The following is a 16,038-nucleotide window of genomic DNA, read 5'->3' as shown; positions in this document are numbered from 1 at the left end:
GATACATTTTTCTATATTTCTGAGGTGTAACGTTTGAGTGTTCTTTGCTATGTGATGAGTTTAATGTTGTTTGTAAGATGAAACCTTGACTCAGAGTGTTATATCGAGTAATCAGCTCCTGCAATTTCCAGTGGGTTGACAAGCTTGTTGTGAGTTTAATCATATCTTGTGATTGGCTCCTGTCGTGATCGCCACAAATGTTATGGTTTGGACGTGCGGCTTATACACTGCTGTGGCTTATGTAAGAAAATTGTGTTTTTTCCTCTGAATTCAGTGGTTGCGGCTTATGCACACATACACTGTAGGGCTGTCGAAGTTAATTAGCCAAAGAAATAAGCAATTTAACATACGCACGCGTATTTTGAATGGTAAGTTTAGTTTCAAAACCATGGCAGATGGCTCTCGCAAAAAGACCAAAGTTATTTGTATCTACTGTCGCTGTGAGTTTGAGATGAGTTGTCCCGGAAGTACGTCAGCCACCAGAGAGAAGTGAAAAGTTACTGGAGCACTGCTGGTACTTATTTATTGTTACTTATACAGCGGTACCTTGGCATATATTCCGGTTATGATAGGGTTATTTGACTGCATGTCAACGTACTCACTGTTTAATCAAATCAAATGGAATCATATCATGTGTACACTGTATTGAATTGTATTGAAGTGTTCTGTTTTAAAATATATCCTATCTTAACCCATGTATCTAGATGTGTTTGGAATCGTTTACCACAGAGACTTACAGCCCTACTTATTATAGATAAAAACGGCTTTCTATCTGCAATTAATTGTGATTAATGAGTGAATTCATCATTAATACTTTCACTTTCTTTCAGTATTTTTTTTTACCACTTTGCCACTTACTTATTGTTTTTCTTTCTCTGCAACATGATTTGCATTTTCTTATAGAACATGGCAACCAACTGGAGAATTCAGTACATGATTTTGTCTGCGGCTACTTGGCTGAAATCCCACATAATTCATGTAAAGTCCATCCACGCATCCATTTATTTTACAAATATTGTTCTTACCGGGAGCATCATTCTCAGTCATCCACAGCAGCTCTGTTCTGTTTGCAGTTTGACAAAGGCTTGCTCAAAAATACCTCAGCCAAAGTTAGCATCATCCTTGCATGACCGGGTGGTATAACCAACCACAGACTATCCACAGAAACTGAGCCCTCTGGCTGGCCTCATCCATGTGTCTCTACAGCAGCGCTATGTCAGACTCAACAACAGGCAACAACAACTCAACACAAAGTGCATGCATGTCCCTGTGAGAATGCAATCATAGAGACACAGTGCCAGAGGTTGGTTAGATGTCAATATCGTTCAGTATTCGATATTTTACACTGCACTTTTGACCTACAAACCCTGAACAAATCAAACATAGACATTTTCTGTCACATTATTGCCAGTAAGTGAGTACTTGGTTGTTTCTGTGAGCCAGAATGTTGATGCACCTCAAGGGCGGCTGCTAAAACATGACAACCATTCCTGTGTGCTTTATCTGACTCATCCCATACAGCCTCGACTCCCTTTCTGCTGCTCGCCTTTAATCGCAATCGTACCTGTAAAGCCTTTGCTTCAAACAGGAAAGTCAAGTCAGCCAGTGAATGCAGTGTTTGCTAAAGCGCCAAACAGGTTGTACCGGTGTGTATGTGTCTTCATAAAACACATATGCACATGCACGCACGCACACACACACACACACACACACACACACACACAGCCTGAAACCTTGCTAGGTTTCACCCGTTATTTGAGCAGTGGTGTTCGAAGATAAATGTAAGCAATATACACACAGCATACATTCTAACAGCACGGGTCACTCGACACTGCTAAATTGGATGGTAAAAATACATCCCTCCAGGCTCTACACAAGCGGAGTGCACATATACAGGCACACACCTGCCCAGCGGTACACATGCACAGATTTGATCTTTCACTATACCTGAAAAAAAGACAGAAAGTTTTTCCTTGCCTCCAGTGGCTAAGTGCTTGCTTATGTGGGATAGCAAGATTGTAGACCTGCTCCATGTGTAAGGTGCCTGGAGATAACTTCCTGTTTTGAATCAGTGTTACATAATAAAATGGACTTTACTTGACATATATTTTGTCACAGATCAGCATGAAAAAGCCCAATAATAAGAGGCCAAAGTAGGGCCTTATGGTTTCTGCATCAACAGCATCACCAATGGAATCACTGAATTGACCAATAAAAACGGAAATTGACATAATGTGAATGAAATGCTGTCATTGTGAGAAGGGACATTTGTGTGGGTTAGCTTAATTTAGCAGAGCATGCCAGTGCGGCAACCTTGTTGTGTTTTACCGCTTGTTAATAAAGCGATTAGAATTGCATTGGCCACTCCTGTACGTCTTTCCTAACCGCTAGCATGGATGATACAGTTTGTTGAGGATTTTTGGAGCAATGTGTGCAAAGGCTGACATCCCTTTAGAAAAGATATTGAAGCTTTTGAAATGAAGCCGTTTCTGCAATACTGGAATTCTAACAGAACTTGGGAAAAAATAAAACAGATTTCGTAGGGTCCTGCTAAATGGGATCATAGACACATGTAACATTTGTGTAGAGGCTGAGATGCTTGGATAGAAATGCATTTCCCTCCTGTGCCACCTGTACAACAACACAAGCAGCCTAAGTTATTCAAGCGATAACTAACTACTGTTAAAATGATAATCATACCAAAAATCAGCAATGTGGCAACAAGACTTAATGTTGACCTGTGTTTTGTACAATATACAGTATATTACCTGCCATGAAATGACTATACCGTGTTCCCTCATTTATCGCGGGGGATAGGTTCTCAAAATAGCCTGCAATAAGTGAAATCTGTGAAGTAGCCAACTGTATATATGTTTTTTTTATAATTATTTGATGTTTTAATGCTGTAAAACCCTTTATAAATTTTAAATCACTAAATGCATTTTAATGATCAACCTACTAGGTTGGACACAACATTTTTTGTATTTGTATTTGTACTTTATTTATCCCACAGCGGGGAAATTCACTTGTCACAGCAGCAAGCAAGATACGCAAGTAAAGAGTACAGTGTAAAGAATGCATAGTGACTACAACATGGTTCAGGTGGTGCAGGTGTTGTAGAGCCTGACAGCGGTCGGTATGAAGGACCTGCGGAACCTCTCCTTCTTACACCGTGGGTGTAACAGTCTGCTGCTGAAGGAGCTGCCCAGGGAAACAACAGTGTCATGTAGCGTGTGAGAGGTGTTGTCCATGATGGATGTCAGCTTAGCCAACATCCTTCTCTCCCCCACTTCCTCCACGGAAGTATTATTATTGTAAGTATTATTGAGATTATTAAGTGACTCGCGTGTGTTTCACTCATCTGACCGTACCTCGTTGTCCTGGCGCCATTCGGCTGTAGCGTTTTTGTATCCTTGTTAAAACACATTGCCCCTGTCGTCGTGTTTTCCTCACACGGTTAGCTTCTTCTGTTTCTTCTATTGTTGACAGTATTGGCGGTTAGCAAGCAGCTCACACGGTTAGCTAGTTTGGTAGCCATGACCACAACAGGAGACGGCACAGAGGAGATTAATTGTCAGTGGTCTACAACCAATCAGGACGCAGAAGACAATGGGCATCAGCTAAAGAATGAATTATTAAGCCTTTTCACAGAGGTGATTCAATTGCAAATGTACTTTTCTACGTATTGTCATTATATTCCAGCATGTCAACACTAACTGAGCAGACCCAAACTAGTGAAAACTAGTGAACCATACAAAATGTGAAACACTTTTACAAACTCTGACAAACAAAATGACACAAGTCTGACTTATGTACAGTATCAAAGTCAAAATCCAGTGGCTAAATTGTGTGTGTTTGTGTGTTCTACCTTCATGCTGGGGGGGGCCGTGCGGGGTGGGGACGGTGGACATTCTCCAAGAGGGACGGTGGAGATATTCACTAGCTCTTGTTTCCTGGAAAGAAGACATTGAAATAATTGTTTACTGTGTGAAGTGCAAACACTGTACAGCTGGAGTAGGCAAGTGCGGCTTTCGGTTGATCGGTGGAATGTTTCAATCTTTGTTGAGTTTATATACTTGTCAGGGATAAACCGCAAAGAAAAGCAACCAAATTCCAGGATTTGTACTTTTATCTGGCTCCACGTAGAAATTCAATAGTTTCTTCCTTGCTCCCACACCTCCAAGAAGACAGTGGTTATGTACTGTAGTTTTTATATAATGCTGCTACTCACTGCCACGCATACAGTGTAGAAACATTGTCTTCTTTTGTCAGAGTTATATACAGTCGTTCCTCGCCCCCATGGCGGTTCAAATTTCGCGACTTCACTCTGTCATGGTCTTTCAAAAATATATGAATAAATCATGCTCTTTCGTAGGTGAATCCGGCCAACTATATGCATATTTAAGCTAATGTTATGTATGTTTTGCCTAAATTACGCATTTTTTCAAGCATAAAAATGGCTAAATGAACTAAAATAGAAATACAAGGTATTCAAAGACGTTGACGTACTATTCTAAACTAGTCACTAGGTGTCAGTAATGTTACTGTCATGTTCAGGGAGACACAATCATCAGATTTGATGGCTGGAACAATGGGCGTTTTTATTGTAGCAATTAAGCATTTTTTAACACAAAAATGGCAAAGTGAACTAAAATACATATTAGAGCTGTCAAAACTAGCACGTTAACGACAGTAACTAATCTATGTCATCAAATACGTACATTTATTTACCGTAATTAACGCAAACGCATCATGGCAAGCCACTATCTGTTATGACGACAGACCGCGGCACAGTGTAGCTCCGCACAGAGTAACACAGTGTAGCTCCCTACAGAGTAACACAGTGTAGCTCCCTACAGAGTAACACAGTGTAGCTCCCCACAGAGTAACACAGTGTAGCTCCCTACAGAGTAACACAGTGTAGCTCCCCTCAGAGTAACACAGTGTAGCTCCCTACAGAGTAACACAGTGTAGCTCCCCACAGAGTAACACAGTGTAGCTCCCCTCAGAGTAACACAGTGTAGCTCCCCACAGAGTAACACAGTGTAGCTCCCTACAGAGTAACACAGTGTAGCTCCCTACAGAGTAACACAGTGTAGCTCCCCACAGAGTAACACAGTGTAGCTCCCCTCAGAGTAACACAGTGTAGCTCCGCACAGAGTAACACAGTGTAGCTCCCCACAGAGTAACACAGTGTAGCTCCCTACAGAGTAACACAGTGTAGCTCCCCACAGAGTAACACAGTGTCCGACGCTATTTTATAACTTTATTCTTACCTGAACGCATCAACAGCAGTGCAATTCCAACACCAAATAACAAACACGTCTCTAGTCCATTCATTGCAACAACACTTCCTCATTGTCACGAGGCAGACCGCGAGATGCGTTCACTGACACTCCGAACATCACAACAACATCCTTATTTTGAGTGTACGGGTGGTCTAAATAAACAGAAACGCAATGAAAATCAACGAGTGGATATTCTTATCACTCTGTAACTCTTAATGAAGAAGTACAATTTGCTGCATGTAAGTGTGCTCTCAGAAAATTCAATCAAAATGTGAATGCACTTAAATGACGTGGTGTCTTTGAACGCAACTCCTCATTGCTCATAATAACACAGTTAAAAGTCTGATTCAAATAGTCTGCTATTAAAGAAACCAGTGTTATATGATAAGGTAATATAACATGGTGACATGGTGATTAATCATGATTAATTAATTTGAAAACCGTAATTAACCTGATTAAAAATTTTAAACACTTGACACCCCTAAGGTACGATGGCAAAAAGTGTCACTTTATTATCATGAAGTCCTGTGCCTTAGAAAACAGTGCGACATGTCATAGTTTAGGCTTTAGCGGAGCGTGTGCGCTCCCACGCCGTGCATGCGGGTGTCGGCGTGCATGCAAATACCAGACGGAAGGAACAGATGTACTACAGTCCATCAAATATTTGAATGAGAGTACAACGGCTGTAAAATCCACTTCTGGGTGGTGTAATTATCATTTGTTTTTCTTTTTGTTTTGTGTTTTGCACTTCTTGGCAAAAAATAAAAGGAATGTACCAACCCCCCAGAGCTGACTGGTCCAAACGTTATCACTTCCGAAAACTCCAGGATTTGGTACGTTCCCTTTCTGGAGGGTGTAATTCTAATTTGGTTTGCTTTTTGTTCATGTGTTTTGCACTTCTCGTCCACAGTAATATGGCATTCAGAAGAAGCATTCAAGGACGCTGTGAATGATATGCAGTATTCTACACTGGTCACTAGGTGGCAGTAAATATAACTGTAAAGTTCGGTGAGACACGTGCCAGAGATCGCCGGAACAACAGGCTTTTATTGCAGGTTTGAAGTATCTCATAAGAGGCACAATAATCCCCAATAAAAATCCTTAATAAAACATGGACTACTGTTGCGGCCGTAACCCACAGCAAGATGAAACTCAACCCTGAACACCCGACGTCACTTCCTGCCAGCCACTCACTCTGCTCCCCGAGGGAACACATTTATAACGACATACATGAGCATGAGTTTTATTTATGTCTTAAATCGTTGATTTACTCTTATAATGTCAAAATTGGGTAATATGAGTGTGAAGGGGACTACAGAGGTGGTAGTTCATCTGGTTTGGTAGTTCAAACTGTATTTACAAGGTCGTAAACAGTTTTTTATGCTCTAGCCACAAAAATATTCCACTTATATATAAGGATTCCTACTTTGCAGAAATCACGGTCAGGTTTGGAACCAATTGACCACAATAAACGAGGGATTACTGTGCTTCTACTCTAGAAAATTAAACCAGTTTTCCAACTCTGGAACCAATTCCATTTGACCAATAAATAACAGCACTAGAGGCGGCCAATAATATTGTCTGAATGAGATACTGTATCTGTTCAATCCGTATATTTTTTTGTGCGGATGTTGATATTGGCGCGTGGGTGAGACCTCCTCAAACGGCACCGTGCTCCACATAGAAGCATGCTCGCTAAATTGCTGGAATTATTTCCAAATTTGGCTTTCGAAATGCAATTTGCAATAATTGTAAAGCACTGATTATGTGAGGGGGGGGCGCTCATTCAATAATTCTAACCTAATATCACATCACAGGAAAATCATTCGGAGCCACACGCAGCACCGGTGGTACTGAAAAAAAACTACACCCAGCTTTTAAGCAGCACTTAAAAACAATCAGCATAATCTCAACCCGACAACCGTTAACTGCTCCTTGAAAACAAGGCTGGCAGCAGTTACCATTTTGTAAAAAATCTGTAACAGTAGATATCTTATTCTGGAATGAAAAGAGTGGATAAAGGAGTAAAAACTGATAGAAACAAATAATCAAATAAATAAATAATTACAAAATGTAATTTTATAATATGTTTCTTTATATTTATATTAACAGACCACCATTTTTTAAATTTATTATTAGAAATTATATTAACAGACCGCTTCCTGGTGTTATTTGTACTTTTGTTACCTTCTGTAGAAGGCACAAGATAAATTAATTTTAAAAATAACAAGTCATTCAACAGTCGGACAATAGATAGAAACAAAAAACCAAGAGATTGGAGGATGCTAACAAAAGGTGAGTTAGTTTTCATTCATTTTCTTATGAATTGTAATTATAAATGAAATTGTTCTGCTACTGCTACGGCGACGTAACCATGATGATAACCCCCGGGTGTTTCTTCTGGAGTACATAGATGTGGTCATGGAGCTCCACACCCAGAGCTACCTTAGCGTTAGCACCCAGCGATCTATAATTAGTAAACAATAAATGTTTTCAACAAAAATGTCCGCATCGGTGTTTGATATCCTTGGGGCATGACATTTAAACGCTTATGAAGCTGTGAAAAGCTGCTTGTTATTTCTTGCCCTTAGCCTGGTTAGAAAGCTTGTCCTCTAGCCTCTGTTAGCGCCTGCCATCCTCTCAGCCGGTCTGTTTTCCTGGATCAGAATTGCATATCTAGGGTACACCTAAATTGGACTGTGTCTACTCCAACCTGAAACATGCATACTGAGCAGCTGCCTTCCCATCAGACCACCTTGTTCTGTTTCTCATCCTTGCATACATCCCACTGACGAGGGAAAAAAACAAGCCTTGTTTGGCTTCGGGGCGAACTGTCAAAACTGGCAAGTCTGACTTTTGAGCACACGTCATGGGACGTCTTCGACCGGCAAGAACTAAGGGACTACACTGTGTCTCAAATTGCACACGGACACTGACGGTGTGGAGAAACACATATGGATCTACGAGGTTAGCAAAAGGAAGGGGGAGGATCATTTCATAACCCAGGCGGATGTGGAAGGTAGGCTACTACACAGATTCATTCATTTTTTTTAGCGCCTCATTAGCACCAATGGAAACTCGGTTAGCGTCATTAACCTGTTCCAGAAGGTCGGACTCTCAAAACCTAATCAGTTTTTCTCATAAGAAATTGAAGAAGAAGAGTTGTACAATTACAGTTTTACACGGAAATAAATGAACAATGAACATTTAACGTCACTTTCACCTTGATTGAAGTCGTGATTGTCATCTCAATAACAAAAGCAGATACTTGTGGTGGAACTTTGTTAGTTAGCAAAGAGCTCGAGAGTCAACGGCTGATGACGTCATAGACAGGCGACAGAGGGACAATGACTTTTGTTTCCGGTTTCCAGTTCAGATCATGCTAACAGGCTGCTAACAGGGATGTTTTGTGATAAAAACGTACATTACGAACACAGTTGGACTCACACAGTGTATTAATAACGCGACGTGTGCCATATTGTACGCTAAACGGGAAATGTACACAAACTCGAGTACCCGGGTACATGCACAGGGAGAACATGCCAACGTGACACAGAGACACCCGAACGGAGATTCAAACCCTCCATCTCCACACTGTGAGGCCGACATGCTCATTTCTTTGATGGTTTTAGGAGAAGATGATTTTAATTTGACTGAATCCACATCGAGATGAAAAGGGCAGTGTAAATATTCAGTGAATTATCAGCTTGAGGTTTTGCTATGCTCTCTGAGGACCCAGGTGCTGTCAGGAGGACCTTGGAAGACCTTGGATCTTCAACTACCAGAACCTTGAGTGCACATTAATGATGACTTAGCTGTCACAGTGAGGCACGGTATCTTATTGAGGCTGCATAGGTGCCATCCTTTCTAATCATTTCAACAACTGACTCAAATCTTTTTTTAAAGGTACTGTTGAAAAGCTGAAACGCTTTTTAAAACCACACACATTTTTATTCAGTCAGTGGCCTTCAGACACACCTGATTTATTAGCTTTATTGACATTCAATGCTCTTTTGTAGCAACGTCAGGTAATCAAATCATTGAAGTTCCACACCACTTCAAACATAGATATAAGATGCAAGATATACTTATACTTATGTACTGAGATACACTTAATATATGCAAAATAATCTGCCATTTTACTTGTTTCAAGCAAAATGATCAACTTTTTGGAGTATATTGGTTACAAGTTGTCATTGTGTGTTATCTTATGCCTCGTAACTTTCCCCAATAAAATTGTCCACAATATTGTATGCAGTTCCACAGATCAAAACAATCTAGGGCCCAAGCACAGTATCACATGGCCTTGCCGTATTGTCTAATTATTTTCTTCAAAACCAAGAACAACATACAGTGGAACCTTGGTTAGCGTCATTCATTTGTTCCAGAAGGTTGTACTCTAACTGAAATGGACGCTAGCCGAATCAATTCTTCCCATAAGAAACAAGGTAAATCCAGTTAATCTGTTCCAGAAAGCCAAAAATGCTAACACAAAACATGTTTTTATAGTTTTAAGATTAGAATTTTACATGCAGAAAACAACTCGAAATTCATATAAATACATACACATAAAAGGGATAAATAAACATTTATGGTTAGCTTGTTTGAAGGCGTGACATTTGCACTGACTGTTCCCAAAGAGACCATGTGGCAACAAAATCAACACCTTCCTCTTCACCAACACCTTCTTGCTTGGCATGAGTTATTTCTTAAATTCAACAGTGTTTCTCACCTCAATAATCCAAAATGAAGACAAAGAAAGTTGCAAGTGCCGGCATATTGATAAAGAAAGTGAGAAACACAAGAGGAAACAGTTGATCTCGCTGCCAAAATGTGTCTTTGGGAACAGTCACTTCTTCACTTCAGGTAAAAGTAACATGTTTGTTTATCCCTTTCGGTCCTTTCAGTCCCTTTCAGCATTTACAATTGTTTTATGCATGTAAAACCATAATTGTGAAACTATAACGTGTTTTGTGCTGACATTTTTGACAGTCAACCACTGATGACATCATAGATGTCCGACGTAGCTGACTCCCAGTTCAAGTTGCAATTTTGTTAGCAAGCTAAGGATGCTTACAAGGACATTTGTGACAAAAACTCATTAAGAACACAGTTGGACTCGCGTGCCAGATTGTGGGCTAAGCAGAAAGTGTATGCAAACCAAGGCAACATTTTCACTGTTAACTGAAAAACACGCTAACCGGGGTGGACTCTAACCGAGGTACCGCTGTATGCTGTCCTCCCTTGTTTGTCACTAGCCTTTTACTAGACTTTCACTAGCCTGTGGTTGTGAGCGGTTTTACGCACTAAGAAGGTCAGAGGAACAGCTAAGATCGCTCATACTGCACATGCACACACTGGTGCTTCTCAGCTACTCAAAGCTTGAAAACGGCTGTGTCGCAAATCAGCAGTAACTCTGCTTGCGGATGAAGGTCATCAAAGTCACCGCCAAAGTGCATGAGTCTTCAGTAACCACGTCACACATCCCACTGGTTCATTCCTCTCTGCAGCTGGCTCCTTCTTTCCAAAGACCCCGGCTTTCCACTGTGTCCTGTGTTTGTGTGTGTAAAACATCCGTGTTCCATTTGAAATGGTCAAGTTGAGTGCACAGTACTGGAAAGAGCACAATGCAAGACATTGTGTATTGTCTACCTCTGAAGCATGAAAAGGATTTGCTTGTTCAGTAACACTGTGACGGGGATGGTTTGGAAAAGATGTGTCCTTGACACATGGATTTTTACTAGCGACTGGCTAAAACCCAGGGAGGGAGATGACAATACAATATTGGACGGACAAAACATTCAGTATGTTCACATGCACTAAAATAATGAATGAGTGCATGAATTGGGTTGAAACCAGATTTTTAAAATGCATGTAAACACCTTAATTAGATCGTGTTTGACTTTTTAAAGATTGGATTAACACACATTCTTTGATTGGGGGGGCGATTGGCCCTGCGATTGGCGGGCGACCAGTCCAGGATGTACCCCGCCTGTCGCCCAAAGTCAGCTGGGATAGGCTCCAGCATAACCCAACGACCCTAATGAGGATAAGCGGTATAGAAAATGGATGGATGGATGAATCATGCGATTGGAAATCAGTTCTTTCTTGCATGTATACACCTGATTGAAGCGAGATTTCTACGCATGCAACAGTCTTGGCATGGCGCCACTCTTAACAGCATAAAGAAGAAGACGAAACCAGAGGGAGGGGGACTATTTACAACCAAATTAAACATACAGAAGCTGAAATAAGTCCATATTTTGAAAGTATATGGATGCAAAAAAGGCAGTTTACACTTCTAGGCACTTTAAATTTAGACACTTTAACACGTGGACGCATCCCGATGTGTAGAAACGTATCAAACACCCGTATTTTAACACCAAAAATGTGTGTTCAGTTTGTCGGTGGTAAGTAGACAACAACAACAGCACTAGAACCTGTTGTAACATTGATGTTCTGAATTCCGGTGTTCGTGAATGCACCTTGCTGTGAGCGTGATTGAGTGGGAAGCAGGGATTGTTGTTGCCAGTGTGGTGAGCGAGGGAGGGACGTGCGTGCGAGCTGGAGCGTAATGTGTTGGAAGGGAGCGCCGCTGTTGCCGTTAAAGTTGGCAATCAAATTTGAAAAGATGTCAGGCTCTGTGTAGTATGTGAGAAAAGCATTCACAAGCAAAATCCTTAATCTCACTTTATTTAGTGAAGTATGACTGGAATGTCTACATACTGTACAACAATTTAGACATCACTGACATGCAATCCATGAATTAACAATAATTCACTGCACAGCAAAAAGCCTTTATTTAAATAGTCAAAGCAATCCACCACCACGGCATTTTTTTCGATGTCTCCGAGGATCACCATAACCACAAAATCAAAGCACATATCATTTAAACACACCTTAAAACATAACCAAAAACACAAAGAGCTGTCAAACGTCATATATAACGTCATACAGCTATTAGCATACCATTCTCTTCCTCCGCCAATACAGTTAAAGAAGCTGAAGTGACCACCATTGCCCCCTTGTGTTTCGGAGGCACACAACATTTGACCAACTATCAAATTAGAGATAGTGCATGTAAACTGAGACCAGTGTTGTTTCGGCACCTTGCAGGGCAGCTAAGGGTCCTTCTTGGGGCCAATGGCACATTCAAGCCCTCCGGGCGGCTGCTGTTGAAATGCGTGTATCTGTTCATGTCTGTGTTGGTGATAAAAGATACCAGACAATACATCAGACATGATATCAATGTCAAATCAGCCCACTGGATGAAAATCTGAACTGTGTATTAATAAAGCCCATCAAATGTTCCATTATGTCTGGCTCTGGTGCTCCAGCAAATTTGCTTACATCACATACAGTTTCCAATCGGGAACATACTAGGAAAAATAAATGCTTGATCATATCTGTGACACCCCCACCACCAACAGACACGCATGTTGACTGGACACAGCCGCACGCCTCTGAGGTCCTGAGGGACGAGTGCACACCAATAAAGGTAAAATGAGAGAAAACTGAAATGTTGACACCAACAACGAATAATAATAATACAAAGCCATGGGAGCGTGCGCGTTTGTCGTGGGGGGTGGGGTTCACAGATCTTGCCTCGGTTCACGGCCGAGACCAAGGGATCTTCGGCTCAAAAAAGGTTGGTGTCCACTGATTAAGAAGACCGTAAAGAGGTTTTCTATGCCATAGCTACAAAAATATTTTATTTATAAAGAAGGACTGCTACTTTGCGGAAATGTACTTATCATGGTCGGGTCTGGAAACCGCAATAAATGACAGATGACTGTATTGGTAATTCTATGTATTAATAAGCAGGATCATTTACTGTATGTCATTGGGATGAGAAAGGTGAGTGACATGCTGGATCCAATAAGGCCAGCTTGACATTAAGGGACAAAAAAGGAAAAATATACAGTAAATATGGGTATATTACAGTCACAACAACCAAGTAAACACCAATGTTGATACACTTTTAATATGTTTCACGTAAAAAAGGAGGAAGGCTTAAATATTGAATGTGACTGCTCACAGTAGTGGCGTAATAAACGTTTGTAATAAATGATTGTTATTAAAGTAATTATCTTCACCAGCAACGAATGCAACAACGGTGCTGCTGTGGTCCAACATTTTTGTTTTGTTTGCGACACGCTCATTTCCGCATGTCCGGCAGTTAACCTTTAACCTGCCTGCTAGTGTGTGAAGTCATTGTGGGCGGAGGTGACTTTAAATGGGAAATGTTGTGTCTGTTGAGCTGTTGCCATGTTGGCCGTGTCAAGGTGAGCGCCCACAGCGTGGAATTAAACCGTGTTCATGGTCAAGCTGCATTCAAAAACCTTTGGCTTCCAGCCAGCTCATGGCAGAAATTTCATTTAAAATATGTATTCATCTGTTTTTATAGTTGATGTAAGAAATGTACGGGCAACATGTTTCAATCCTGGTTGTGTTTTAATGGTGTAGAACTATAACGCTACATGCCAAGAGACTATAAACCTCTTTACACCCTTTATGGACGTAAGAAGTAATATGAAATTGATAGCCACAGTAAATGTGTGTACGGGAGGTCACAGGGGATGTTTTGAATAGGGAAGAGGGTATGCTTTGACCATGAAGCCTATCCTAAGGGCTTATTGTGTGCTCCTGTTTCCAGTTGATTCCGATGTTTATTATGAAATTCGATAAGAAGCCTGATCCGCATGCTGGCTGACCAATTACGCAACTGGTACTTCCTGTAATGACTTAATAAAAGTGTAACTGGAGGAAATGAAGAGTGGCGGCGGCTGGTGCCAGATAGTGTGTGTCTGCGTGTGTGTGTGTGTGTGTGTGTGTGTGTGTGTGTGTGTGTGTGTGTGTGTGTAAAAGCCGATAGGAAATACAAATTTAGACAGCAGAATCCTGAGTAGACATGACAGTTACATCTCTGATCAGCACCTTGAGAGGCTGATGGAGGTTTGTAAGCATAGAGGGGGCCGAGTACTCACAAAACAAACTGTGCTCACTGAGTGTTAATGTCGTGTAATAATTCTACAAATACATTTTATCTGAAACCTCCGATTTAAATTCAGAAATGTGTTCCATTAAACTGCAATTACTCCACAAAAACTGTACAGGAATGGCAGAAGCATCAAGAGAGTAATAATTAGGAAGTGACTGAATGCAGAGTCACTTGGGTTTCCTGTGGGAACGCAACTGTCAACGCAATTGATGCTAGTATGACCACAGAGAGGCAATAGAACTGTCCAGCCACAGTCAAACACTCTCATCATCATCAACGGGGGAAAAAGATCCATCCAGTGATGTGCAGTTAGAATGTCATAAAGGTTTGTGTCACTTGTAAAAAATATTCCCAGTCCGCAGTAATTCTTACACTCCTAACAACCTGCTCTGCAGCAGACAAATAACAGGGAGACTTTTTTGTATACAGTAATACCTCTCCACTTCGCGCTTGGAATTTCACAGCTTCACTCTATCACATTTGTTCAAAAGTACATTCATTAATAAATCATTGCTGTTTCGTGGTTGAATTTGGACTATTATTATTTAAGAAAATACATTCAGCATTTTCAAGCATAAAAAAAATACATACTATATGTAAGGCATTCAGAAGATGCTTTCAAAGACGTGATATGTAATATTTTACACTGGTCACTAGGTGTCAGTAATGTTACATTGCTGAGACAACAGCCGCGGCAGGAAGTGCTGTCCAAGGTTCTAATAATGTTAAAATAGGTCGTTTGTAAACAGGTTTCCTGTGCTCTAACTACAAAAATATTTGATTTATAAATAAGGGCTCCTACTTTGCGGAAATTCACTTATCATGGTCTGGAAACAATTAATAATAAACGAGGGATTACTGTGTAAACAATAAAAAAAGGTCAATATTTATTTATACATTTATTTGTACTTTATATTGATGCCTTTATTACATCGCTACATCTCAGAGGGTGATGTTTTCTCCAGACATGTACCTGGAACCGATTAACCGTGATAACCGAGGGATCACTGTAGCATCCCAGCTTGGCATCTCAGTGCAAGCAGTACATTTTTCATTCGACAGTTCCACCAAGCAATATAGTTTTAAATTAAAAGTTCTGAAAAGTACAACTTATTTTGCATTGGGACTGTTGATTTTCTGTTAATGGAAGTGATTTAATTTTTTTCAGATTTTTCAGTTTCACCTGTTTATTTCCCTCCTGTGTCTGCACGCCCGTCATATCCAATTGGCTGCTTCTATCCTGTTGTGTCCTGCTCACCCGCCCATCAACGTGTCAATTAGTCTGAGTGTATCATTGCCCTGTTGTTTTTTTTCCCCCTTTCTTGGTGAGGTGTTCCGGATATAAATAAACTAACAAGATTAAGTGGAATTTTAACGATTTTATAACGACTCATTCATCCGTCCCACTTTGTTGTCCAGTATAATCCATGTATTTAAGGAACGCCCTGGACTAACAGTGAGAATCTCACCCTCTCCAGGTACACATCTGCCGCACACAGTCCCAGTTGAGGAAACTATGAGCGTGTGTCATGTTTGTGCTCCCATAGAAACCAGCTTGGTTTACTGACAAAATATTTCCCTCATTTACTAAAGAGGCTACGTGAATAGCTTCTTACAACCAGACACTTCTCAGGCACCAAATCTAATAAAAGGAATTAGTATAAACAGTAAAATTGTTCTGTATTGCAGTTTTTTGTCATTATACTCTTTTTCTGCCAGCAGACTCGGCATGTGTCTTTATTTCTTGCA

General features: G+C 40.7%; 1 protein-coding gene across 14 annotated transcripts in view; it reads right to left on the bottom strand.

The window, feature by feature from the left end:
• LOC129190911 (rap1 GTPase-activating protein 2-like) overlaps positions 1–16,038 on the bottom strand; it is a 100,280-nt gene that overhangs the window by 23,834 nt on the left and 60,408 nt on the right. For 11 of the 14 annotated variants that reach the window (XM_054793680.1, XM_054793678.1, XM_054793675.1 and 8 more), the window contains one exon: positions 3,869–3,953. In XM_054793680.1, coding sequence (XP_054649655.1) covers positions 3,869–3,953 — 85 coding nt within the window. Of the gene's footprint in view, positions 1–3,868; positions 3,954–5,276; positions 5,378–16,038 lie in introns of those variants that run through there. The other 3 variants (XM_054793683.1, XM_054793686.1, XM_054793689.1) reach the window with 1 other exon arrangement.

The sequence above is a fragment of the Dunckerocampus dactyliophorus genome, chromosome 12 (assembly GCF_027744805.1).
Source record: "Dunckerocampus dactyliophorus isolate RoL2022-P2 chromosome 12, RoL_Ddac_1.1, whole genome shotgun sequence".
In the NCBI taxonomy this organism is placed as follows: Eukaryota; Metazoa; Chordata; class Actinopteri; order Syngnathiformes; family Syngnathidae; genus Dunckerocampus; species Dunckerocampus dactyliophorus.
Note: the sequence above shows the minus strand (reverse complement) of the source record. Positions and strands in the feature narration are given on the sequence as shown.